The 24,744-nt window shown below is 47.2% G+C and overlaps 2 protein-coding genes across 6 annotated transcripts; one reads left to right on the top strand and one right to left on the bottom strand.

The window, feature by feature from the left end:
• The first annotated feature begins 4,728 nt into the window (after positions 1–4,728).
• On the top strand, positions 4,729–13,488 carry LOC309355074 (prostasin-like). 2 transcript variants are annotated; one of them, XM_081885535.1, is made up of 6 exons: positions 4,729–5,145; positions 8,032–8,052; positions 9,613–9,775; positions 10,933–11,201; positions 11,906–12,075; positions 13,058–13,488. In XM_081885535.1, the coding sequence occupies exons 1-6, from the start codon at positions 5,088–5,090 to the stop codon at positions 13,301–13,303; spliced, it is 927 nt and encodes a 308-aa protein (XP_081741661.1). In that variant the 5' UTR covers positions 4,729–5,087; the 3' UTR covers positions 13,304–13,488. The 2 variants fall into 2 exon arrangements, with proteins under 2 accessions (XP_081741661.1, XP_081741662.1); XM_081885536.1 differs by lacking the exon at positions 4,729–5,145 and adding an exon at positions 9,313–9,354 and having other exon boundaries at positions 8,035–8,052.
• A 1,377-nt stretch (positions 13,489–14,865) lies between these two features.
• On the bottom strand, positions 14,866–24,667 carry LOC309355062 (serine protease 33-like). Of its 4 annotated transcripts, none has more exons than XM_081885502.1 (6): positions 24,040–24,667; positions 20,828–20,854; positions 20,119–20,284; positions 18,314–18,591; positions 17,513–17,691; positions 14,866–16,091 (listed from the first exon to the last, which is right to left on the bottom strand). In XM_081885502.1, the coding sequence occupies exons 1-6, from the start codon at positions 24,209–24,211 to the stop codon at positions 15,837–15,839; spliced, it is 1,077 nt and encodes a 358-aa protein (XP_081741628.1). In that variant the 5' UTR covers positions 24,212–24,667; the 3' UTR covers positions 14,866–15,836. The 4 variants fall into 4 exon arrangements, with proteins under 4 accessions (XP_081741628.1, XP_081741631.1, XP_081741630.1 ...); XM_081885505.1 differs by having other exon boundaries at positions 24,570–24,667; XM_081885504.1 differs by having other exon boundaries at positions 23,686–24,168.
• Positions 24,668–24,744: the final 77 nt, after the last annotated feature.

Genomic DNA, 24,744 nt, shown 5'->3' with positions numbered 1-24,744 from the left:
CCCCCATTTAGGGAAGATAGACTAAAGGATTCTGCCCAAGATAGACTAAAGGATTCTGCCCAAAGCCACCAAAGTTGTGACAATTGCTATGGGGAAGGCAATTCCTTCCAGGCTCCTCAACAGCAACCATCAAAAGACTCTAGCAACGCCCGCTGAACAGGAAGGAAAATGGTTAACCTGCAATCAAGCATTATACAAAGGGAGGGTTGGGTGAATGAAGCTCCAGAACCAACTGCATGCTTGCTGCTGGCTCCGCCTCCCATATATACATCTTAAGCGGACCAATGGGAAGCCTGCCCATTCAAGGTCCACTCAGCTAGCCCCATCTCCAAAGAAGCCCCTAATATGTTTAAACTGGGGTTTGGCGGGAACCCCCAATGGCTGATGACAAAGAGGGGGGCCAGCCCAACCAGCTGGTGAGTCCCACATGGCTCCGGGTGCTGCATGCGGTCCCACAAGGACACCCACAAAGGGAAGTGTGAGCGCTCATTTATTATTAAATTTTGACCCCACCTTCCCTCCATGGAGCTGAAGATGACATACATGGCTCTCCTCCTCCCCATTTTTATCCTCACAACAACCCTGTGAGGTAGGTTCAGCTGAAAGTGTATGACTGGCTCAAGGCCACCCACAGGCTGACTGGAAATTTGAATCCTGGTCTCCTCGGTCCTAGTCCAACACTCTAACCATGACACCTTACTGTTACACCCAAAGAACCCCAAGATTGTCACCTGGAAAAGAAGCTGAGAATTTTCCATCCATGGACATCAGTTGGAAGCTATGACATTTCAGACTTCTACAGTGATGCGGGAAGTGATGCCTGTCGTTCCGTTCCTAAAAGAAAATTAACATTTTTAATTGACATTTTTAAATGACGTGGAAACAAGTGGTAGATAAATTCAACCCCTGGGACAAAACATAATAAGTTATGAACTTTAAATTGAATTTCTTCAGTCACTTGATCTTTTATTTGTGATGTTTCAGGGTTTTAAAATTATCAATAAATTATTATAAAATCCCAGCGATAGTTTTACTGCTTTATTCTTTGTATGATTATTATTTCTTCTTCTTTTCTCTTTTAATATTTGTATGTATACACAAAGAGAAAGAGAATGTTTTTATGTACTATCTCTGTCTGCTTCAGCTACCTCCACTTCTTTATGCTTTGCTCAGCTTTTTCCTCTTCTTTCTGCATCCTGCATGCATACAGTGGTTCCTTGGTTCTCGAACTTAATCTGTTCTGGGAGTCCGTTTAACTCCCAAAACCATTCAAAAACCAAGGTGTGGCTTCCAACTGGCTGCAGGAGCTTCTTGCACTCAATCAGAAGCTATGGAAGCCGCATTGGACGTTCGGCTTCCAAAAAACGTTCGCAAACCGGAACACTCACTTCCGAGTTTGCGGCGTTCAGGAGCTGATTTCTTCAGGAGCCAAGCCGTTCAAGTACCAAGGTACCACTGTACTGAGTTAGACCATTGGCCCAGATGTTGTGGGAAGGGGCAGAGGCTAACAGAATCACTAGAACTACCTCGCCAGTAAATGCTGGAGATACTAAAGATTTAAACCAGACACTGGTAACCTCTGACCCTCCATTGTTGCTGGTCAACAACTCCTACCATGCCTGACCATGGACCATGCTGGATGGAACTGCTGGGAGGTGAAGCCCAACAACATATGGAGGGTTTCAGGTTCCCCATCCCTGATTGAGACACTTATTCCATCTCCTTTACCTTGTTTGGCTTTGGTGTCATTGTGGGATCTATCTCCCATATCTTTCTCCACAGGGTGACTCCGGAAGAGCCTTAGTTTGCCAGCTCAAGTTGGACCCAGGCTGGGGTTGTGAGCTTGGGAAGAGGCTGTGAAGGCATCTACATTTCAGTGCCTTTCTATGCCAAGTGAATACATGACAGTAGAAACAGGTTTGGTAAACAAAATGGCTGACCATCCAATGCCCCATGTTGTGACATTCACCTTGGTGTATGTTATTCTAACTCTTCTTAAGAAACCAACAGCCTTTCAGTCTGCCAGATAACAACATGGAATATCACAAACTGTCCCCACATTCAGCAACAATGACTATCTGAATGGGTAGTAATCTGGGGAAGCAAATGAGAATAGCGAAGAAATTCAGTTCTGTTCACATTTAAAGGCAACCCTATATAATTTACACTTTCCAATGCAATACACATACGACTGGACCTAATGGTCAGGGGTCACTTTACCTTTACCTACCAATGAACCATATACCCCGCAGAACCTGACCAGGCAAAATTGGGCAGGGGCACTTAGTTCAAGAAAAGATGTTTCTGCCTCTGCATTACAGTCTGGTAAATGGGTTGACTTTTGGTGTCACAAGCAGAAGAGGGCTATTGTCTTCATATCCTCCTTTTGAGGTTCCCTATAGGCATCTAGATGGCCACTGTGGGAACATAACGCTAAATTACATAGGCCTCTCCTCTCAGCTAACAGAACTCTTCTTATATTGCTTACAAAGCACAATGTTATCTTAATAATACAGTGCAGTGTTCAGCTTTCTTATGTTGCTGTTAAACCAAATTGATCCCCTGAAAATTGCCCTTTAATTAAAAGATTAAAAATGGAGTAAGTTCAATTGTCTCCTCAGGCAACAGAAACTAAAGAACATCCTTCAATAAAACTTGGAATTCCGTGGAAAGGGGTTGGCCCTGGAAAGAACAAGTGGGAGGCAGAGTTCCCCGAGAAGAGGGGTTGATAGTAAAATCATTCTGTAAATTATAGCTCTATGAAAGGGTCTCTCAACAATGCTCTTAACACATTAGAGTTCTTTAAGAGAAGCCATGACTGTTAAAGCGGTGCAATAGTGCTTTCAATGTATAGTGTGAATGTCTCCTGAAGCAAAGAACAAAATGGCAGCCCCCTCCATTCCAACTGGAAGTTGGCTCTTCAGCCTTGGGGGCAGGATAGAGTCCTCCACCTCACCTCAGAGCAGCATGATAGCCTAAGGGGCAGAGAGCTGGTTGTGTGGCACACACAGCTATGTCCTCCAATAGAGGAGAATAGCTAGAGGGCCAGGAGGAATGGCAGGAGAACTACCACCACTGCGCTACTCCAGGCATCTGCCACCCAAGGAAGCCACCTCAACCTGTCTAATGGTATGGACATCCTCTGCATTCATGCAATTGCTAGCCATGTGTCTAGCTGGACTCCCAGAAATACTCTTAGCCAAGTAGACTGACAGCCTGACTTCACTACACGAGGCCACTTTGTGCCTGTCAAAGGCACTCTGCACATGCTGAGTCAAACTCTTGGCAGCCAGTTCAAAATGAAAAACAAAAATGAATGATGGCATCTCTTTGTTCGAACCAGGAAGCAAATGTCTTTATTTGAAGTGATTTAGGTGAGGTGTAATTGTATGGAAAGAATGAGATTGAGTATTTATAGAATGTGGTGTGTGTGTGTGTGTGTTTTCCTCCTTCTCTCCAAAATCAACAACCCTTCATGGTATACAGTCTTTCCAGACAGGTGAGTCCAGAAAGAGCCAGGTAGGGTGCTGCAGCTAATGGAGAACGCTTGTCTTTCTGGAGAGTGGAGGCGGCAGCGTTGAGGAGAGGTCAGTAGCATTTAAGGGGGGGAATTGCAGGAACATACAGGAAACTGCTTTATACTGAGTGAGACTTTTGGTCCATCAAGCTCAGTACTGTCTTCGCTGACTGGCAGTGGCTCTCCAGGGGTTCAGGCAAGAGATCTCTCCCAGCCCTACCTGGAGACGCCAGGGATTGAACCTGCAACCTTCTGCATTCACAGCAGATGCTCTAGCCCCGAGCTAAGGCCCTTCCCTCAGAGGGAAGGAGGGTGGTCGAAGGAACTTCATCAGACCTCTGTTTAAGGCATGTGCTTATTCTGAAATTAACTTCCATCTATTTAAGCAATGAGCTCAGACGTTTCTCTCCATAAAGGTTAGAAATGCTGTTTTTTGATTGAATATTAAACCACTTACCTGCTGATGCAGCCAGGAAGGAGACCATAAAACAGACAGGCAGAAATGTATAACTTTTTAATGGTTAATTCATAAAGGGAAGGAGGCTGAATTATGCTTCAGCTATGGGAGGGAAGGCGTATCTAGCAGTTAAAGTGACAGGGCTCCTATATGCTGCAACAGGAACAAACCCTTTGTTCTGGGAAATCATTGTTTTGCCCCAGTTTTTGGCTTCGGAGATGATACTATTGTACTTTTAAAGCACATCCCACCACAACCGCTAAGACTCCTGGAAACTGAGTTGGGAAGCGTTCTGAGAATTGTAGCTCAGTGAGTTCCCAGAACTCTTGGAGGTGGGAAATGTGTTTTAAATGTGCTTTAGATGGTGTGTGTGTGTGTGTGTGTGTGTGTGTGTGTGTGTGTGTGTGTGTGTAGCCTTAAAGTGAATTGTGAGCCTTGTCATTCTTTTTCATTGCACATCTCCCCCTTCAGGGGAAGTAAGGAGGACGCAGGGGGTGCATATTTTCTCTCTACCTCATACCTGTTTGCTGTACACAGACAGCTATTTTGCCTGCTGCGTCTGCTGCAGAATAATGGGGAGGAGAACTTGAGCTCTGTTTGGGCCGTCAATTGTGCAGGAGGCATGGAGGACGGGGGGGGAGGGAGGGAGGGTGCCCCCTGCACCAGAACGTCCTTGCACCTGCCGGCGTCACAGGGCAGGTAGAGTTTCAACAGGGACGGCCGTGCCCAATCACAGCATCTCACTGTGGAATGTTTGCCGCAGGAGCTCTGCCAGAAAGCTCTGCCACACCGGCATTAGGACTGGGGAGCTGGGAGATCTCAGGTAATTGGGAGAGAGCCAGGAGTTTTACTGAGCGGCCGAGAGGAAGGATTCAGGGAAGCCGGGCTTCTAAGTTGCATCTCCACCCCCAGAACTCAGGGGGGCTCCTGTGAGCTCAGGGAAGAGGAAAATGCCTCCAGCCCTGCCCTTTCACCTTTGGACATGAAATTGTATAGCACAGGTGACCGAAACTGAAGCAAAGCAGCTTTCACCAGGAACTGGTTGGAGCAGAACTATCTCGAGGACACGGCAAAAGAAGGACCACTGAAGCAAGCAGAGAAAGGGGGGAGCCAATGGCAGTTGTGCCCTCCTCCCTGCTGCTGGGGCTGCTGCAACTGATTGTGCTGAAAGGTGATTGATGGGGAGATGGGGCGAGGGGGGGCGGGAATGAATGTGGGAGTCAGTCTCTTAAGTTTCCTGCATCTTTAAGAGAAGTAAGATGGAGGACAGTGTAGAAGGGAGTCTTTGAGTAATCAATGACACAGGTGAAACAACAATACAGGGTTGTGGCAAGTCAAGGGTGAACGCAGGCTCTGTACAAACCACGCAATTAAAGTGTGCACGTGCACACGCACACACAAATCCTGGGAACTGTAGTTGTTAAAGATGCTCTGTAAAGGGTAAACTACAGTTCTCAGGATTCTTTAGCTTTAGCTTTTTGATTTGTAGGCAGAGGACTCCTCCCCCATTACCATCTTTGATATGTAAAAGAAAATGAGACCACTAGACTCTAGAGAGTCATATATTCAGCCTTCTCCTTTATGGGGAGCTGGTTCAGTTAGAGACACTCTGCACACTCTCAGATGCACTCTGAAAACAAAGGGTGAAGAGATGTGGACAGTATGTGGGGTTAAGGAGATTTTGACATGCATTCACTGTATTCTAAAACATTTGTTTTCAGGACAGAGAATCTGTTTTCAGAAGCCATTTCGAGGCACTTAGGATCTATGTCTGTCTTCTTCACACCAAAATGTGATGAGACCTTGGGTGCATTCACACCTGGGGAATATTGAATTAGTTTTCCTTTTTTTATATAATGCTAGAGATTCTGTCCTGTTTCCTAATGTTCCTTTCCCACTGAAGTACATGCTGTGTTATGGAACTGTGGCTTTTTGACCAATATACCGGCATGTCTTGCCCAATTGCATTCACACCAGTGGGTGTGTACAACACAACAAGCAATGTCATCAGGCAATGCTTCTACTTCCCCTCCCCTTCTGCACACGGGTGCTTCTGTTCCCCTATTATTCTCCCACAAAAACAGCAGGGCATCACTGCATGCTGATACACTGCCCCAAATTCCATCACTTTACGTCTGTGATTTTCAGGGTTAAGGAGGCTACAAACAGATTTTTTTTTTCTGGAATCAAATAACCCAGAAATGAGCCCTAAACATGTGCTATATTCCATTGTTTTTCTGAAAATGGCTTTTACACCATGTGAAAGCTCAGGTGTGGGTATTAACAGTTAAGAAAACATCAGGAAAATGGAACAAACTACCTTGTGAATGCAACCCTTGTTCAAATTCATATCGTTTTCAGTCATCTCAGCAATTGGGGTATAATTTCTGCATTGTCTTAGTCTGTTTATTAACATATTCATCTCTGTGATAAATTAAAAGAGGAGGATGTGGAATGCACTCCTGGTTTCAGGATTATTTAGCTATTAATTTTCCTTCCCATTAGCCATGGAACTGAAGGTCACATGAGCAGGGTTAACCAGTGGTCTCTCATCCAAGCACTGACCCCACACAGTCCAGCTTAGCTTCCGCAAAGCTTCTGTATCCTGTGCCTTTTTCAAGCCATGCCCTTGGCAATAGCAGTCACAGAGGCAGAGCAGAAGCATTTAGCTTGTGTCCTGTCAACTGTGTTGCCTTACCCTCCCCCCCCACACACACACCCAATACATCACAGTGACATTGTTGATGGGCATTCAGATAAGTGCCACCTCCCTGGCCCTCCAACTTCTACTACCTGGGATGGGCAGGGTCATCGTGACAATTTCCCTCTTATGCACACATCAACTTGTTCCTTTGACAAGGAAGGAAAACACATCCACTGAAGTGCAAAACTTGGAGTGTTTCCAGATGAACCTTCTATACCATTTGCCAGACAGTTTCATCGCTGTGTTTACACCATGTCTGCATGACATCACCATCATTTTTTTTACAATCACCCTGCCCATATCTGACATTTATGGAAGATCTAGAGCATTAGCACAAAAATATTTAGATGTGGGTGTTTGTTAAAAATTGAATCTTTTTAAAATGGAAGCTGGGTGGTATGGTTCATCAAGGAGTAACTAACCCCACACCCAGACACCCATGGCTGCACATCTTCACCCCAGCTTGCTTCTCCTCTCTAAATTTCACCCAAGCTCTTTTTGTTTTGGCTCCTTGAGATAGCCAGACATGCTTTCACTTTCATTCGTACAAATATTGTTCCTGTAGAGCCCTTTGCTCAGGACCACTAAGTAGCCGTGAATGTGAACAAGTTCCCACAGCTTGCTGATATAATGTTTAACTTTAACTGAAGACCTTCCAGCATTCTGCTATCTCTTAATGATGAACCACTGTAATAATGTTCTGACCTTTAGAACAAAGAGATATCTTCCAGTTATATTTCATATGTGTCATTTTATGGAATGCATAGGCTGGGTTTCTCGATCTTGTAATGCAAATTATGGTGTGCATGTATCCTTGCTAAACTTACCCTCTTTCGTGACAAACCTGTTGGGAATCTGAGGTGAGATACCCCCACAGTAAAAGTTGTTCCCAGTACCAGGCCAGTCACCGCACACAATCAAGAGAAAGTTTCAGATAGTTTACTCCTGCAGAAGATAAGGCTCAAAAAGTTCTGGCTGTAGATATATACAGCTTGTAGGCTTTTGCAGATGTAGATATACAGTATACAGATACAGATACATACAAGTAAAAGTTACTCTGTTGCTCTAAATAAGTTCAGCAATTCACTGGACAAGTAACACTGACTAATAGGCAAATACACCTGAGATGCATTAATCACAGATATAGTCAGGGCCATCACTGATACAGTCCAGGTTAGTGGCCATCGCTGCCTCCTGGGGAAGCAAATCCCGTAGTTTAACTATGCGCTGCATGAAGTCAGAAGTATTAATTTTCTAACAAAATTGGGCAGGGTCTTCCTTCTGCTCTTACCTACAAACTTATTTTTGTGCATTGTCTCTTTTTTGAAATATATTTTCTCTTTTTTCCCCCAGATGCTGCTGGCTCCGAAGCAGGTATGTAATATATTGGAAACTATTTCTGTACAGTGGTACCTCGGGTTACATATGCTTCAGGTTACAGACACTTCAGGCTACAGACTCCGCTAACCCAGAAATAGTACCTCGGGTTAAGAACTTTGCTTCAGGATGAGAAGAGAAATTGCCCGGCAGCAGCGGGAGGCCCCCTTAGCTAAAATGGTACCTCAGGTTAAGAACAGTTTCAGGTTAAGAACGGACCTCCAGAACAAATTAAGTTCTTAACCCGAGGTACCACTGTACAGGAATTTCACTGGCCGGAGGGAGAGTGAATGGTTAAACAAAAATAAGCTCTCTCAGAATTCTTGTGCTGATACAAACCTAACAGTCATCCAGTCCAAATTCTGATCGCAGCCTATCACAACCTAGTGTCCTCTAGATGTTGTTAGATTCCAGTTCCCATCAGCCTCAGCCAGCCTGGCCAATGGTCAAAGATGATAGAAGTCACAGTCCAAAAACATCTGGAGGGCCACAGGTTGTGTGAGGCTGCTGTAGATCCAATTCACCCATGTTGTACTGAATCTAGACCACAAGACAGCCAGAGCAAACAAGGTGTCCCACAGACATAACTTCATTTTTCCAGAAAGACTGCTTACCGCAAGCTGGAAAGGAGTGGTGCAGCCGAGGCACTTTGTGGCAGCCTTCTGGCTTCGACATGGCCAGGGGAGGACATCACTTCCTCCTCCATCAGCCGCACTGAGTGGTGGGGCTCACCCACACTTGCAACCAATCACAGGCAACCTCGGGGGCATTGGTAGGGAGCGGACCAGAAGGGAAACTTCTTCCCTCTGGTTCACTTCCCTGGCCATAAAGCCAATTGCACTTAGGCCCCAGCCTCAGTCATGGGCAGCTTCCTCCACCTACCCTTCAGTTGCCATATTTGGGACCAGGGATGAATTTGCCTTCAGACTAATTGGGCCTTTCAGGCAATTAGCCAGCCTCATAGCAATTGTCACAACTTGGTGTCAAATATGGCATTGGGTTGGATCTTTAGTCTATCGGATGGGGGGTGCCCTCCCTACTCCAAGGTCCTGGGAATTTTGCTACCGCCAGTGTAATAGTATCAATCTTATCCCCAAGGAGAACCTTGACATGAAAAGAGTCAGCAGTTCCAGGTTGTTCTGTTAGTATTGGTTTGATTATATGCTGTCTAACCTGTTTATACAGACGGCAATGTAATAAAACGTGTTTCATACATTCAACATTGCAAAATAATGTGCATAGGATTGTGTTTTTCAGGGGAAACAAAATCATAAGGCTGCAATCCTTTCACACCTAGGAGTAAGTACCAGATGACTCCAGGGGGACTTACTTCTGGATAGGACATATATAAGACCGCACTAAAAAGTATTTACTTGCCGGGGGGAAATATTCCTCAATACCCAAAAGGAGCAGTCACTGGAAATGTTACTTAGAAATTATTATACAAATAAATTTGCCAAGGCAAATTGAGACGTTTCATTTCACATCTTGCCTTGTAAGAATTTCAGTTTTTGTGATCATTACAATCTACCTTTCTTTCTTCTCTCTTTTTCACAGTCTGTGGACAGTCTGTGATATCTCCACGTATTGTGGGAGGGAATCCAGCCCCCGAGGGTGCATGGCCATGGCAAGTCAGCTTTATGGAGAACAACAAGCCTATATGTGGAGGCTCCCTCATCAACGAGAAGTGGGTGGTGTCTGCAGCTCACTGCTTCACTAAGTGAGTATCCAATACCTGCATGCCACTGGGGAGCCATTATGCAGCTTTGTCCCAGAGGCAGCTGTAAGGCCAGGCAGATGGAGGGAGGTCTTTGAGAGACCAGTTGCAAAAACGATGGAACATTTGAGAACCAAAAACCTGCTGTTCCATGAGGTGAGCCATGGTGTCAGGGCGGGCCCAACAATATTTTTCAGACTGAAGTGAAGAGGAAGATGGTATCCTCTCCAGGCTATGTACGCAAGTGACTTAGACAGGCAGCTGAATCTTCCTACAACACAGGCAGTGGGACAGCTTCCTCCACCACACCTAAGCGAAGCAGGTTAGCTTAGGAGTCTGAGGCAAGCTACATGCTACATACAGCCATGTCCACTCAACACCTGACAGACTCAGGAAGAACAGCTGCTGCCATTGCACCTTTTGCCCAAGGTGGCCACCTCCCTCTGTCCAATGATAGAGCAGTTCTTTCACAGTGTATATCCCACCAAGCCTATGACAAGGACTAGTGGAAAGTAGAGGCATGGGGTGACTTGCCCATAGAGGCAAGTGGCACAGGGTGCCAGGGCGCCAAGTTCTGGAGGGCGTCAGGGAAGAGGTGGAGGCTGGATGCGGAGCCTCCTGGCATCAGGTCGCTGCCCTCGCCTACCTCCACCATGCCACGCGGAAGCAGCACCATGCCTGGAGCCTCCACCTGCCGTGCCCACCATGGCATGGGACCAGGGAAGAGGCTGAGGCTAGGCGCAGTGATTCCTGGTATCAGCTTGCCACCCTCGCCCGCCTCACTAAAGCAGCACCACGCCCGGAGCCTCCGCCTCTTCCCTGCTGGAGGAGCCGCCCTCCAGCTGCTGCCTGCCTCCTCCAGCCCCACAAAGCTGCCAGTAGTGCCGTAAAAAGGTTGGCAACTCTAGGAAACAGGGGGGGGGGGCAGAGGGATCTTTGCACCATGGCACCGGATATACTTAAGACGGCCCTGAGTAGAGGTGAATGTTATGAAGAGTGGCATGTTTAAAGATGTGCCGTGTTATAAGGCATGGTCAACAAAGCATAGCCACTCAAAGGAAGCAGCCTTGCTTGCGGACTCAGCAAGACAGGATCTCAGGTTGCACAGAAACCAAAATCCCTGCTTCACTTGCTTTTCACTCTTGTTTTCCCTCTTCCAGGGGTTACGAACAGTATGATGTGCTGCTGGGGGCCTATCAACTCTCAATCCCCCCTTCCAGCCTTGTGATAACTACTGTGCAACAGGTTATTTCTCACCCAAATTATAACGGCAGTGATGGCTCTCCCGGGGATATCGCTTTAGTGGAGTTGAAGGACTCACTGGATTTGAACGACTACATCCTCCCAGTCTGTCTGCCAGACTCTTCTGCACAGTTCTCTATGGACACATCCTGCTGGGTCACAGGCTGGGGGCAGGTTAAAGACGGAGGTGAGGAAAAGAGACAGGGCATGCTCTCATGCAGACCAGCCTTCCCCAACATGGTGCCCTCTAGATGGTTTGGACTACAGTTCCCATCATCCCTAGCCAGCATGGCCAATGGACAGGGACAATGGGGGGTTGCAATCTAAGTATCCAGGGAGAACCTGGTTGAAGAAATCTGTTTTAAATTTTGAGGGCCAAACTAAATATTATGTTGTTCATGCTTGCTTAGAATGACTACTTTTATTTTGGAGGGAAAGTATGCAACTGGGTTCGTGATCCACATTTGCAGGGAAGCGTTTCCAAACTCAATTACTGCTGAAAAATCAGCCTTTCACAGCTGCTGTATTCCAAGCCAAGTACTGTTTACTTCTAAAAAGCAGCAGAACAGGCTTCCCCAGTGCAGGTTACCAGGGGCGGAGGTTTGTCTGAGTGTTCAAAGTGTGGTGTGTTCTTCCACAATGTGCTCACTGTTAAAAGTATGTGTGAGGCACCCAGAACTCAGTTACATTGGCAAATAAAAAGTGCTTTATATGCGTTATAACACTGTGACACCAGATGGCGCTGTGGGGTCCCGTCTTTTGTCAACGTGATTTCCCTTTATGAAGTTTAGAACGCATTTTCCTGAAACTTTTTTTTGGATGTGTCTAGATCCAGCCCCAGAGACCCTCTATTCCATTTTCATTCAGCTGTCCAATTTTTCTCTTCTGCAGAGGCCTTGCCACCCCCACAAACGCTTCAGGAATTGGAGGTGCCCCTCATTGACCGAGACACATGCAACTCTCTCTTCAACAGTGCCCCAGCGCCAGACCTGCCTCAGAATCCTGTCCTAGATGATATGATCTGCGCTGGTTACCCAGAAGGCGGGAAAGATGCCTGTCATGTAAGATACTCCCTATCCTACATGTCATAAAACCATTGCCAGTCTTGGGCCTAGTATTATTAGTGAAAACCAACTGTTCAGAAGTGTTGTAAGTTCACTCAGTGGGAACTTCTATTCCCGACTCTACAGTATCCTGAGAAAAGACAGGGAACTAAATGCACTGTAAAAAGACGTGTGCCTATAGAACCCCAAGCCATGTCTTCCTGGCCTGGACCTAGTCCATGGATCAGCCATCCCCGTCAACTGTCCCAGACACCCCTGACACCTCAGCTTCTGATGAGCTCCTGGGGTGTCCCAATTTGGCTCCCACAAAAGCACAGCCCCAAAAGATGAATGTTTGGGGGGGGCATGATCTCAGAAGAGTCACTTAACTTATGCAGGGCCTCCACTCCGAAAGGCACATGTCTCGATTTCACTGAGGCATGTTGGAGGTTTGGGACCAGCAAGCTTTTTTTTAGGGGATCAAGGAGCTAATCTTTCAGTAGCAAACTGTACCGCCACTGGGTGGGGTCTGGGTCAACATGGTGGGGTGGAGCCAAGAGCAAATGACTACTCAACAAAATGCTTTAGAGGTGTATAAAATGATGCCTGGTATAAAGAAAAAGGATAGAGAGACAATTCGCCTCCCTGCCTCTCTCATAATACTAGAACCCAGGACCATCAAATTAAGTGGAATGCTGAGGGATGCAGGGTGGATGAAAGGAAATACGACTTCATGCATTGCATAGTTAAAACGGAAATTCGTTCTCACAAGTTGCAGCGACAGCCATCATCGTGGGTGGCTTTAAAGGGGGAATTAAACAAATTCCTTGAGGAGAAGGCCATGAGTAGGAATGAGAGTTCAGTTATAGGGGCTTGCAAGCACCTGGCTTGCAAGTGAGACCTGAGCCTTACTCCAACTTATTAACCCAAATCTGGTCTCAGGAGGCTTCCCATAGTCACGTTCTAGCTGCCATCTCCCCCTCTCTCTTTGTCTCCACAGGGTGACTCTGGAGGACCCTTGGTTTGCAGGTGTGATGCAGGTTGGACCCTGGCTGGGGTTGTGAGTTGGGGAGAGGGCTGTGCCGAACCCAAACACCCTGGTGTCTACACCTTAGTGCCTTACTATGCCAACTGGATCTCCGACAACATACCCACCATAAGCTTTGTGGCGTGCAACCATGCTGGATGGCACAGTGCCCCCATTATGACACTCTTCCTTGCGCCTCTTGCTCTGGCCCTCCCTTGAGGTGCCATCTCTCTGTTGGCCCGCAACCCAGACGGTACTGCCAACTGGACTCTGTTAAGAAATATCCAAAAGGACTGTGTGAAGTAGGGTAGAGTTTCTGGGAATCTTCTCCCACTTCTGTCAAATTAATTGGGGCACATCGGCATTACCCATTTTTTAAAGAAAAAATAAACTCTTTGATAGTGCTGGTGTTTAATGTCAATCACTCAGTTTTAAAGGGGAAATCCCTGGAGAGAGTTTAAATTACGCAAATCAATTCCGCAGCTGAGGTGGGAGAAAAATGTTGAATTTAATTTCTTTGAATTATGTGGATGTTTTTGATGCAGTCCAGGTTTGTCTGTGGTACATTTGTTTACATCATCAATCTACTGCTATATTTACAAATGTTTTGGCTCTTGCACTCTTTGAATGTTCACGGACTCTTTTCCTCTCGTCGCTCAGCTGCATACCTGGGATTACCAAAGGTAGTTTTGCAATCCAAACAGTGTCATTTGTCAGCCCTTTTGGAGAATTACCTTCCTTATGAACTTTTTTTTTTTGCACAATTTTTAATGTGTATTCAGCATGTGTAGCAATGCTTTGGTACTATCACATTGGGAAAAAATTAAAGGGAGGATCTAGACTGTCACTGTTTTGCAGAAGGAATCCAATTGAAAATGTAAATTTTCACAGTCAAAGGGGGTTAAAGCGCTGTAGTGCAACAAACCCACTAAATACAAAAGAGACAGGATTTTTGGAGTATGCAAAGCAACAGGAAAATGCACTGGGATAACCACTGATTGACAGGGAGCTATATACAGTAATCTCATTGAAACACGGGGCACTAGCTGCCATTTATGAAGTCAGACTATTAGGCTATGTACTGTCTGCAGTGACTGGTAGCAGCTGTCCAAAGTTTCAGGCAAAGGACATGCCCAGTCCTGCCTGGAGATGTTGGGGATCAAAGCTGTGACCTTCTGCATGCAAGGCAGACGCTCCTCTGCTGAGCTACGGCCCTTTCCCCATAGCTCAGTGAAAACGAATGAGTGCAAACAATGAATGCTCAATAAACAGTGGACATCGTATAACCTCCAAGCCAATTTTGTGCTAAATAAGCAGCTTACCTGGGAGAGTGTTTCCTGGGTACTGTGTGGTGTCTGTGAAATGCATTTGTCTTAGCTGAGATCACCTCATAGCTTCTGTTCTAAAGATTTGCAGCTTGATAGTTCGATACCAACATTGTCTGGCTAGTTCCATCCCAGCGAAACATGGCACTTCATTATATATGGCTGAATTTCCCCCTTCCTGTGTTCATTTACTCTACAAACAGACAGACCGACACCCAGTTCTAACCCACATGTGTCAAAGGCACCTCCGAAAACCAATCCAGGAGGCAAAATATTAGCAGTGAACGTTTTCAAGGGATGGGTACAGGGAAACAGGGACTGTCTCAGATAAAGACCGACAGTTGAAGCATACCTGTGGGGCTTTCTTGTTGGTTGGGTGTTCAAACAGGGGCCGGTTACCAGCTGCTGCTCATGTTCACAGGACTGTATGATTAAAATTGAAGCGGACCCGCAGCCTCATGCCATGTTGGCTGTCACTGATAGGAGATGCAGTCCAAAATATCTGGAGAGCACCAGGTTGGCAAAAGCTGCCCTAACATCTGCCGCCTGGTCACTTTTGGACAAAAGCCACCAGGATATTCTCCCATGAAGGCTCCACCCCCTATGTCTGAATTACTTGTGAACTGGGGAAATGGTCCATTGTTACACAGAAAAGTACCCTTTTAATTTCAACCAGTTGAATTAACATTTATCTTTTACCAATCTGTATTTCATTTCTCTGTTATTCCTCTGGATTCTTTCTACTGCCATCCGCTAATCCTATGTACTAATATTGACCTCCTGCTCTGAGAGCTATGATCCTTATGTAACCAAAATGGCATTATCCACCCACAGCAGGGGTGGTACTTGCAGGTTTGAAGGCACTCAAAGTTTTGCAGAATAAAAAAAAGTACAGTAGCCACAGAATGCTGATTGGCTGTTGGGTGGGGAAGGACAGAAGACAGATGGAATGGAGTAGCCTGAAAGAAGGCGTGCCAGGCTGGCTGGCACATTGAAGAAGAGCACCCCTTGCAGATCCATGTGCTCTGATCTTATTTTAATGGCTCTTGTCCCTACTTCTGTTTCTGTTTCCTCTTTCAGTTACACATTGTTTCTCTTCACCTATTGAACAAAAACAGGGCGATCTTTCAGATGGTGGCAAAGCTGTTTAAAATATTCAGAGGTGATATGCTTCTGAATACTAGTTGTTGGGAATCATAGGTAGGAAGAGCTGCTGTTGCAAGCTTCCCCTGGGCATCGGTTGGCCCTGATGAGAATGAGATGTTGGTCTAGATGGGTCAAGCAGGGCTCTTCTTCTGTCCTTGAAGTCCTCTGCTTCAGGCTCAGCCTACAGAAGACCAGAGTCCGGTCACTCTGAGCTGGTTGATCCAACCTATCAACACAAGATGGCCATTCTGAAGCCCCAAGTGTGCAGGCAGCATGGGTCATCAAAGGCTGTGGGTCAAGACCAGGAGAAGAAGTAGAAGCAAGGGAGTGGCAGAACTGGCACTCAAGAGATGGGCATCGCCGCCACCATGGGCTGCTTTCTCTGCCATGGTGCGCTGAATCCAGTCCATGTAGGAAGTCACCCGTGTGTGGATTCCCGGCCGCTTGGGCTTTGCACAGTCCACCCCAAAACTCACCACTCCAGCCAGGAACCAGGTGCCATGCTGCTTGCAAGCTAAAGGGCCCCCAGAGTCACCCTAGAGAGAGGGAGAGAGAAAGACAAGGAAATATAACAGATTGCCTTATAAAAGGCCAGCCTTTTTGTGCATTCATTCATTCATTCATTCATTCATTCATTTTCCAGTATTTGTAGATCTCTTTTCACTACTGTGTGATCTAGCCCAGTATTGTCTACCTGGCTGGCAGCAGCACCTCTCCAGGGTCGCAGGCAAGGGACTTTCTTATCACTTGCCGCCTGATCCTTAAAGTGGACATTGTTGTTGTTTAGTCATATAATCGTGTCTGACTCTTCGTGACCCCATGGACCAGAACACGCCAGGCACTTCTGTCTTCCACTGCCTCCCACAGTTTGGTCAAACTCATCCTGGTAGCTTCGAGAACACTGTCCAACCATCTCGTCCTCTGTCATCCCCTTCTCCTTGTGCCCTCAATCTTACCCAACATCAGATGTTTTTTCCAGAGAGTCTTCTCTTCTCATGAAGTGGCCAAAGTATTGGATCCTCTGTCCTTCCAGTGAGCACTCAGGGTTGATTTCCTTCAGAATGGATAAGTTTGATCTTTTTGCAGTCCATGGGACTCTCAAGAGTCTCCTCCAGCACCACAATTCAAAAGCATCAATTCTCCAGCGATCAAAGTGAAGATACCAAGGGCAATTTTGTGTGTGATTTTCACTAACATATGCATCTATAGGCACGTTTTACCCTAGTATATGCATTTTTGCACATACTGCTTGGCTGGAGAACTACATTTCAGTCCACATATTGTTTCAGATGATGCAAATGTGGCAACTTAGCCTTTAAATACCAGTGGAATCAGATTTCTCCCCCATCTCTATTTCCAATGGCCCATTTGCAATATCTGAATTTGCAATATTAAGCACTCATCTGGAAGCACCCACTGTCCCTCTTGCGTTGGAAGGTTCCAAGATCTTGAGATAAACCTCTTGCAGAAATCAGGGGCACTTCCAGACAACCTCTTTATTGAGCATTCTCATCCTGCTTTCTCTGCAGGGAGATTAGACAATGTTGGCTATTTAATGAGCATCCGTTCTGATTTGTCTGCAGGGAGGCTAGACAAGGTTGCTTCGATGCAAGTGTTATGTCCCACACTTTCCAGTGCATATGCTTTCTTGATCGCAACAGTCTGATAGTGTTTTGGGAAAACTCCCAATCAATAATAATTGTACCACCTGAATTTGCCAGTATGTGACTTGAATTGCCACCTAAAAGCAGTGGCTTATCTGGAAGTGCCCCAAAGATCCACTTTTCTCGGAATCTGTATTTTTAAGGACTGAACTGTTGTACTGAAGCCAGATTCTGGCTCTGCCCTGATCTACCCTAATCCACAGTCACCCTCTCATCCTAGCTGCCAGTTGCTTCCTCCCTGACCCCTCCCCAGTTTCCATTGCCCTTAATCTGCTGCTCTGATCCACAATTACTTGGCAAGTGTCTTTATTCCCATCTGGGTACCCAGCACAGATCATGTCTTTGTAGATCAACCGGTGGCCCAGAGGCACAGTCTCGGTGCCATTGGAGTCCTCGTGGAACATCTGGTCACATTCCTCAGTGCCTAGGATTGGCACTTCCAGCTCCTGCAACGTCCGAGCCATGAAGTAGCCTAAGACAAGGAAAGCAAAGGACCAAGATCAGCCACAGACTCAATGTCCCTTAACAGGATATACCATTTAGACCAGACATAGTGAACCCATTTTTTCAGCCCAAATGCATTTCCCCTTTGGGTAACTTCTAGTCATAGTCAGAGTTTTAAAAAGGTAAAGGACCCCTGACAGTTAAGTCCAATCACAGGCAACTCTGGGGTTGCGGCACTCATCTCGCTTTACAGGCCGAGGGAGCTGGCATTTGTCCGCAGACAGTTTTTCCAGGTCATGTGGCCAGCATGACTAAGCCACTTCTGTCGCAACAGAACACTGAAACCAGAGCAGCACACGGAAACGCCGTTTACCTTCCTGCCGGAACGGTACCTATTTATCTACTTGCACTGGCGTGCTTTCGAACTGCTAGGTTGGCAGGAACTGGGACCAAACAACGGGAGCTCACCCTGTCGCAGGGATTCGAACCACCAACCTTCTGGTCAGCAAGCCCAAGAGGCTCAGTGGTTTAAACCACAGCACCACCCTCATCCCTTTGCCAGTCAGAGTAGACCCATTTAAATTAAAGGACATGACCAACTCAGGACCATTCGTGTGAATGAAGCAGATGGCACTACAACCCGTTCTTACCGTCTGCTGAGATGAGGCCCCAGCCAGTAACCCAACACGCCATCCCTACAGGGAAGGTGTCAGGATCCGAAGAGCTCGGAAGGCAGATAGGGGAGATGGTTCGGGAGAAATTGACTGCCTCCTTCAGCTGCATCAGGGCAATATCAGCACTAAGTCCTTCTCCAGCATAAGACGGGTGCACTATGATCCGGCTGACAGCAGAGGAGACCATGCTGGGCGCAGGCTTAGGGAGCTCATGTTCTCCCAAGTTTACTCGGAATTCGGGTAGGTTCAGTGGCCTGTGAGATACAAGGAACAATAAGCATCTTGCACAGTAGGAAGGCCTGGATTCAAATCCCATCTCAGCCCTGATGAAAGACATTCTCTAATCCTACTCTGCCTCACAGGTTTGCCTGGTGGGTAACTCGGGGTTATTAACCGTCAAGCACTTTGCACCCTAAGGCTGCAATCCTATAGCCACCTGGAGGGAGGAAGCCCAGAGCAAGTCCTACCATTTGGTACAGTGAGGCAGCTGCCTAAGGCAGATTATTTCAGCTGTAATTAAAGAGCAGCAATTGATAGGACATTTGTTCTTGTGGCATTTTTATGCCCACACAGAGTACTTTTTAGGCCATATTTACACCATACATGTAAAGTTCTATGTTATCACTTTAAGTAGTCGTGGCTTCCCCCTCACAGAGCTACAATTCTCAGAATGGCTTAACCATTGATCCCTCTGAGAGCCAGTGTGGTGTAGTGGTTAAGAGCGGTAGTCTCGTAATCTGGGGAACCGGGTTCACATCTCTGCTCCTCCACATGCAGCTGCTGGGTGACCTTGGGCTAGTCACACTTCTCTGAAGTCTCTCAGCCCCACTCACCTCACAGAGTGTTTGTTGTGGGGGAGGAAGGGAAAGGAGAATGTTAGCCGCTTTGAGACTCCTTCGGGTAGTGATAAAGCGGGATATCAAATCCAAACTCTTCTTCTCTTCTTCTTCCCAGGGAACACTGGGAACTGTAGCTCCATGAAAGAAATAGAGGCCTCTTACCAGTGCTATTTTTCTGGAAAAGGAGGTGCCAGAACTGAGCTGCAGTGAGCTCTGACCGGGGGGGGGGGGGGACGGGATGCCCTGCTCCTAACTTCTCTCAGCACACTTAATAAACTACAGCTTCCAAATTTTTTTTGGGGGGGGGGGCGGAGAAGCCATGACTGTTTAAAGTGGTATAATCGTGTTTGTCTGTATTTTGTCGATGTGGTCTCAAATGCTGCCCAGGGCTCCTTTGCAAGGAAAGGTGGGATATAATCAATCAATAAAAAAATAAAATAACTGAACTGACTTGGCTTGACTTGGGGAAGGAGGGAGTTGCCATTTGCTGCTCTACACTAGGCACCAAATTGTCTTGCGTCATCCCTGGGGAAACCCAACGGAACTTACTTCTGAGGAGCCGTTTATTGGATTCCATGTATGTTGGGTTGACAGGCAGAGAAAACTAATTACAGTTTTCTTCTCATCGTCCTCTTCCCTGCTGAGTTCCCTTAAGGGCATCACTGAGAGTGAGGCAAAGAAAGCCGACAGGCAGAGCAACCCCCATTACTGGCTGGAAAAAAGGAAGGCAAGCAGGCAGGGGGCGCTGAATGAAGTCAGTGGGGCAATTCTCAATAACTGAGATAAAAGAAGACCATCAGAGCCAGTCCCGTAAATATATTCCTAAATCATTGCAAGCATCAGATCTGTCCCTTCCTGAACTAAATTTGCTCCTTCTCCCTGACACCGTCCTTCGACCGCCCTCTCGTGGAGCAGTGCAAAGCCGCGTCCTTTCCCTCTCACCCTTCAAAGCAATGAGCAGCCGTCACCACCCACTGGGACGAGACCAGGCTTCCTCCACAAATGTGCAGCCGGTTCCTTCGTATGCTGGCTTGCCACGGCCATTCCCCTTCGTCGGCCTTCTTCCCCCCGATGATCCGAGGGGCGAACACGTGGGGCCGTCCGCAGGCTGCAAAGGAACGAGGGAGAGGCGTCAGGCATGGGGCAGAGAGCGGAGGAGAAGCGGGCGAGCATCACCCTCGATGGGGTTCCATTGCAATTCTGCAGCAAATGTAAGCCACGCTAAATGTTGCGGCTAATAGTTTTGTCTTCCCAGGGCAGAGCTGTATCAGCTCTGGCTTGGGATGCTGCTGTGCAGAACCTGCCTGCAGGTGGAGGACTGAGATGGCAATAAAACGACACAAGGGCGTGCCACTCGCTCTAGTCAGATCACTGTCCTCCTGTGTTTTTCCAGTGGCCTTAGAAATATGTCCATCTTCAAACTGGTGGACCCACCAAAATTTTCTCTTGGTTGTTGTTGTTTTTTAAAAGGAGAGAGGCAGAAAGAGTTGTGGGGGGGGGGAGGGGACCCGGGATATTAAACAAGAAGAGGTCTATCTCTCTGAGTCCAGAGAAATGGAAGCAACTTTTCCAGAGGCACCTTGGAGCCTGATCCCACTGATTTCTTGGAGGAGGGGGGTGTAGGTGTCCCTTCCCAGAAATCCCCTCTCACCTCTTTGTGTGGAAGCATTTTCAGCACCTGCAAGAGAAAAAGAGACAGGGTCAAAATAATGGGAGGTGATTGGTATTAGAAGGCGAACACTTTTGTCCTATTCCTGACAGCCCCACCCCCTCCCTCATTCCAAAATCTGGTCCGTGGTGAATTGCCACTAAGCCTGAGGTGTGGCAGAACACCAAAGGGTTGTTTCTTCTCCAGCACTGGATTTCATTTATTCATTCATTCATAATTAAATTTCTATCCCATCTTTCCTCCAAGGAGCTCAAGGTAGCATGCCTACATGCTTCTCCCCGCTCCATTTTATCCTCACAACAACCCTGAGAGGTAGGTTAGGCTGAGAGATACTGACTGGCAGCGCCGGTTTTACGTATAAGCTAAACAAGCTATAGCTTGGGGCCCCACTCTCTTGGAGGCCCCCCCCCAAAAAAAATTAAAGGGGGGGAAAACTGGATGCACATTTCCAAAATATAGGATAAAAAACAAATAAAATAAATCCTACATCATTTTAAGTTAGAGCTTAATAATTATTTCACTATTAATATAATTCTTCTTAATTGTATTTCACTATTAATATACTTCTTCTTAGTTGTATTTCAGTTCAACAATTACTTTGATAAAATACATGGCTTTGGATACCTATTAGGTCATGGGTTGGCAAACTAAGGTCCGTGAGCCGGATCAGGCCCAATTGCCTTCTAGATCCAGCCCGCTGACAATCCCGGAATCCAGGCAGCCAGCATAGCGCCCACGTGCGATGATTTTTGCGACTCAGTCAGGCTTGGGGGTCAAAAGTGAGGAGGGCAACTGCTTGATACAAGCCCCTTCTCCATCTGTCGCACGTGTGCAGCAATCTTTTCCTCCAGGATGAGGGGTGGGGAAGAGGGAAAAGGAGCCACAGTTCGGATTTCCACCATGGAGCTGCCTGCTACTGACCTCAGGAAGGCTAGTTGCGGCGGCAGGGGCTCAGAGGCGCCTCGGGAGCGATGCCCACAGATGTCTGTGGCGGTGGTGCTCCCCGCCAAAGGAAGCGGGGAGCGCCTAGGCAGCTATGCACTTGGAAGCAGTTCTGCGCTCTGCTGGGGAGGCCGCTCATTAGCTACAAGGTGCAACCCATGGAAAGGTAAATAGCCAACGCCTTGTCTTCCTTCACACGGGGAAAAGAACTTTTTTGCTTGAGCGGCACCAGCCTGACTTAACGTGGCCAATGGCTTTTCCCTTCACCCACGCATGTGAACATGCTCTCCAGGGCTGACAAGAATGGCACGCTTACCTCAGCCCCCCACCCCACCTTACGAGAAAATAATAACTGTCAATGCGTAAAATGCAAAGGAAGCAGCATGGGTATATGAAGGAGCACCCCCCCCAAAAAAAAGGATCACATTTGGGCAACATTGGGGTTAGTCCCAATAAGGGTTTTTGCCAGAAATGTGGGTCATAATCATGGCAACATATAGTCCTCCCACACACACACACAAAGTCTGAGGGACAGTGGACCGGCCCCCTGCTGAAAAAGTTTGCTGACCCCTGTATTAGGTCCATAAATTACCATATAGCATATATTCAACAACAAAAAACAGTGGCAATTTGTAAAGGGCCCCATTACCTTCAGTAGCCTCATCAAACCTAAATCCGGCCCTGCTGCCTGTTGAAGTGAGCTTCATGACTTGAGTGGGTTCTAGTCTAACGTTCTATACCACACTGACAACAAACAACTAACATCACCTAACACGGAACACAGAAGAAACCCAAAGCTTTCATGAGGGGTATGGAGGCAGAAACCATTTTGGTCCAGCTGAGGCAAATCATCATGCGCAAGCATCCCAGTATATCATTTGGGAATTTTTTAGCTTATAGGGTTCCCTGCTGTGGCCCATTCCCTTCTCATAAGAAGACCCCTGCTGGATCAGGCCAATAGCCCACCTAGTACAGCATCCTGTTTTCGTCGGGGGCAGCTCTCTGTGGGAAGCCTAAAAGCAAAAGCTCACTTGAGATTCCCAGCAGCTGGTACTCAGAGGCACCCTGCCTCCAACAATGGAGGGAGAGCATAGACATTGTGGCTGGCTCAGTTGGTAGAGCATGAGACTCTTCATCTCAGGGTCATGGGTTTGAGCCCCACATAGGGTAAAAGGGTCCTGCATTGCAGGGGGTTGGACTAGATGACCTTTGTGGTCCCTTCCAACTCTACAGTTCTATGATTCCATGCTCCATGAAATTGGTCTGATCTTTTAAAGCCATCCAAGTCAGCGGCCAATGCTACTTCCGGAGTTTATGTGCCGTGTGGAGAAGTCCTTTCTTCTGTGTGTCCCAAATCTTCCAATATGCTTCTTGTAGTAGCCTTGCTCACAGATCCTTCCATCTCACAACCTACCAGAGCCCCCCAACTCCTCTCCCATAGAATTGGATCATCCAAAGAAAAGCAGAATGGACAGCCCAGGTGAGATGTGGAAGAACTGCTCCCCTCTGGGAAAGAACAGGGGTTGTTCTCACCTCCCCAGGTTGGTTAAAGGTTAAAAAAGGTAAAGGACCCCTGGACGGTTAAGTCCAGTCAAAGGTGACTATGGGGTTGTGGTGCTCATCTCACTTTCAGGCAGAAGGAGCCTGCACTTGTCCACAGGCAGCTTTCCAGGTCATGTGGCCAGCATGACTAAACTGCTTCTGGCGCAACGAAAAACAGTGACGGAAACCAAAGCGCATGGAAATGCCGTTTACCTTCCTGCCGCAGCGGTACCTATTTATCTACTTGAACTGCTAGGCTGCCAGGAGCTGGGACAGAGCAATGGGAGCTCACCCCGTCACGGGGATTCGAACCGCCAACCACAGCCCCAGCCCCCCCCCCCCGCCTAGTGGCTCACCTCTCAGCAACAGCAGCAGCAGCACAATCTGGGAACAGCAGAAACTCAGCATGGTAATCCTGCTCCGAGGTCAACGAAGGAAGGAGAGAGCGCTGGGCTTGGTTGCTGAAGCACCCTTGGCACAAAACCCAGAGCAGCCTCTTGGTGTCACTGGCTGCCAAGTAGCTAAATCCAAGCTGTTGGGTGCTGCCGTCCACCACCCGCCTACAGCCACCCAGTGAAGCCAACTCAGCTGCCTACTTTTCACCACTGGGAGAGCAAGGCTCCCTAGCTCTTTCCATCTCCACCACTGTCTCTCTGGTTGGGGAGCAAGGGCTAGTGAGCTCTTAGTTCATGAAACATGTGCACACCTACCTGTTTGCATGCATAGATGTGTGCCTGTTGTAGGATCACCATAGGCTACGGAGGATGGGGCTCCTATTTCTTTAAAGTCACGTGGAACAGAGAATTTCAGTTGGCGTAGTTCATTATTCAACAGAGAGGGGAAAGCTGTTCTGCACGCCCACAGAAATTCTTCCTTCAACATCGTACAAAGCTACACATTTGTTCCTGGGCTCCATTCAAGTTGCTGCGACTGACCTTTGAATGGTTTGCGATATGGGCACTCAAAGGACCAATCATTCCTGGAATCCTATGCCCAGGACCCAAATTTCATAGTGATGGTTTGGAGGCACCCCCAATAAACAAAGGAAGGACTTCTCCAGCAAATGTTGCAACTCCCCACTCCTGGAAGAGGGTCTGCCCCAAGCTAGTCGATCCCTTTTTCTCTAGAAGAATAGAAAATCACCACTTAAGTACAGTACAGAATTTCAGTACTAATATTGGCTTATTGCAGGGGGCCAAGGTTGTCCCCATATTCAGCCATCAGGTTTTATTGGTATTACCTGTGTTCTTTCTCTGGATGCTTTCTCCTATACAGCTAACCAACATGGTGCCCTTGTGACGAATGTTGGACTACAACTCCCATCAACCCAAGCCAGCATTGCCAATGGTCAGAGATGATAGGAGTTGTAGTCCATAAAACATTTGGAAGGCACATTGGCTACCTTGTTTTGATTT

Source organism: Podarcis melisellensis, assembly GCF_964234715.1.
Source record: "Podarcis melisellensis genome assembly, chromosome: 13".
In the NCBI taxonomy this organism is placed as follows: domain Eukaryota; kingdom Metazoa; phylum Chordata; class Lepidosauria; order Squamata; family Lacertidae; genus Podarcis; species Podarcis melisellensis.
This window is presented reverse-complemented; position numbering and strand designations above follow the sequence as displayed.

Bases quoted from the DNA above. Each gene is read 5' to 3' on its own strand.
- LOC309355074 (XM_081885535.1), top strand. From the start codon at position 5,088: ATGGCAGTTGTGCCCTCCTCCCTGCTGCTGGGGCTGCTGCAACTGATT. The intron at 5,146-8,031 runs GTGATTGATGGG...TTTTTCCCCCAG, and splicing joins GCAACTGATTGTGCTGAAAG to ATGCTGCTGGCTCCGAAGCA. The intron at 11,202-11,905 runs GTGAGGAAAAGA...TCTCTTCTGCAG, and splicing joins GGGGCAGGTTAAAGACGGAG to AGGCCTTGCCACCCCCACAA.
- LOC309355062 (XM_081885502.1), bottom strand. From the start codon at position 24,211: ATGTTGAAGGAAGAATTTCTGTGGGCGTGCAGAACAGCTTTCCCCTCT. The intron at 17,692-18,313 runs GTAAGAACGGGT...TCCTTGTCTTAG, and splicing joins GGGCCTCATCTCAGCAGACG to GCTACTTCATGGCTCGGACG. The intron at 16,092-17,512 runs GTAATTGTGGAT...CCCTCTCTCTAG, and splicing joins GGAATAAAGACACTTGCCAA to GGTGACTCTGGGGGCCCTTT.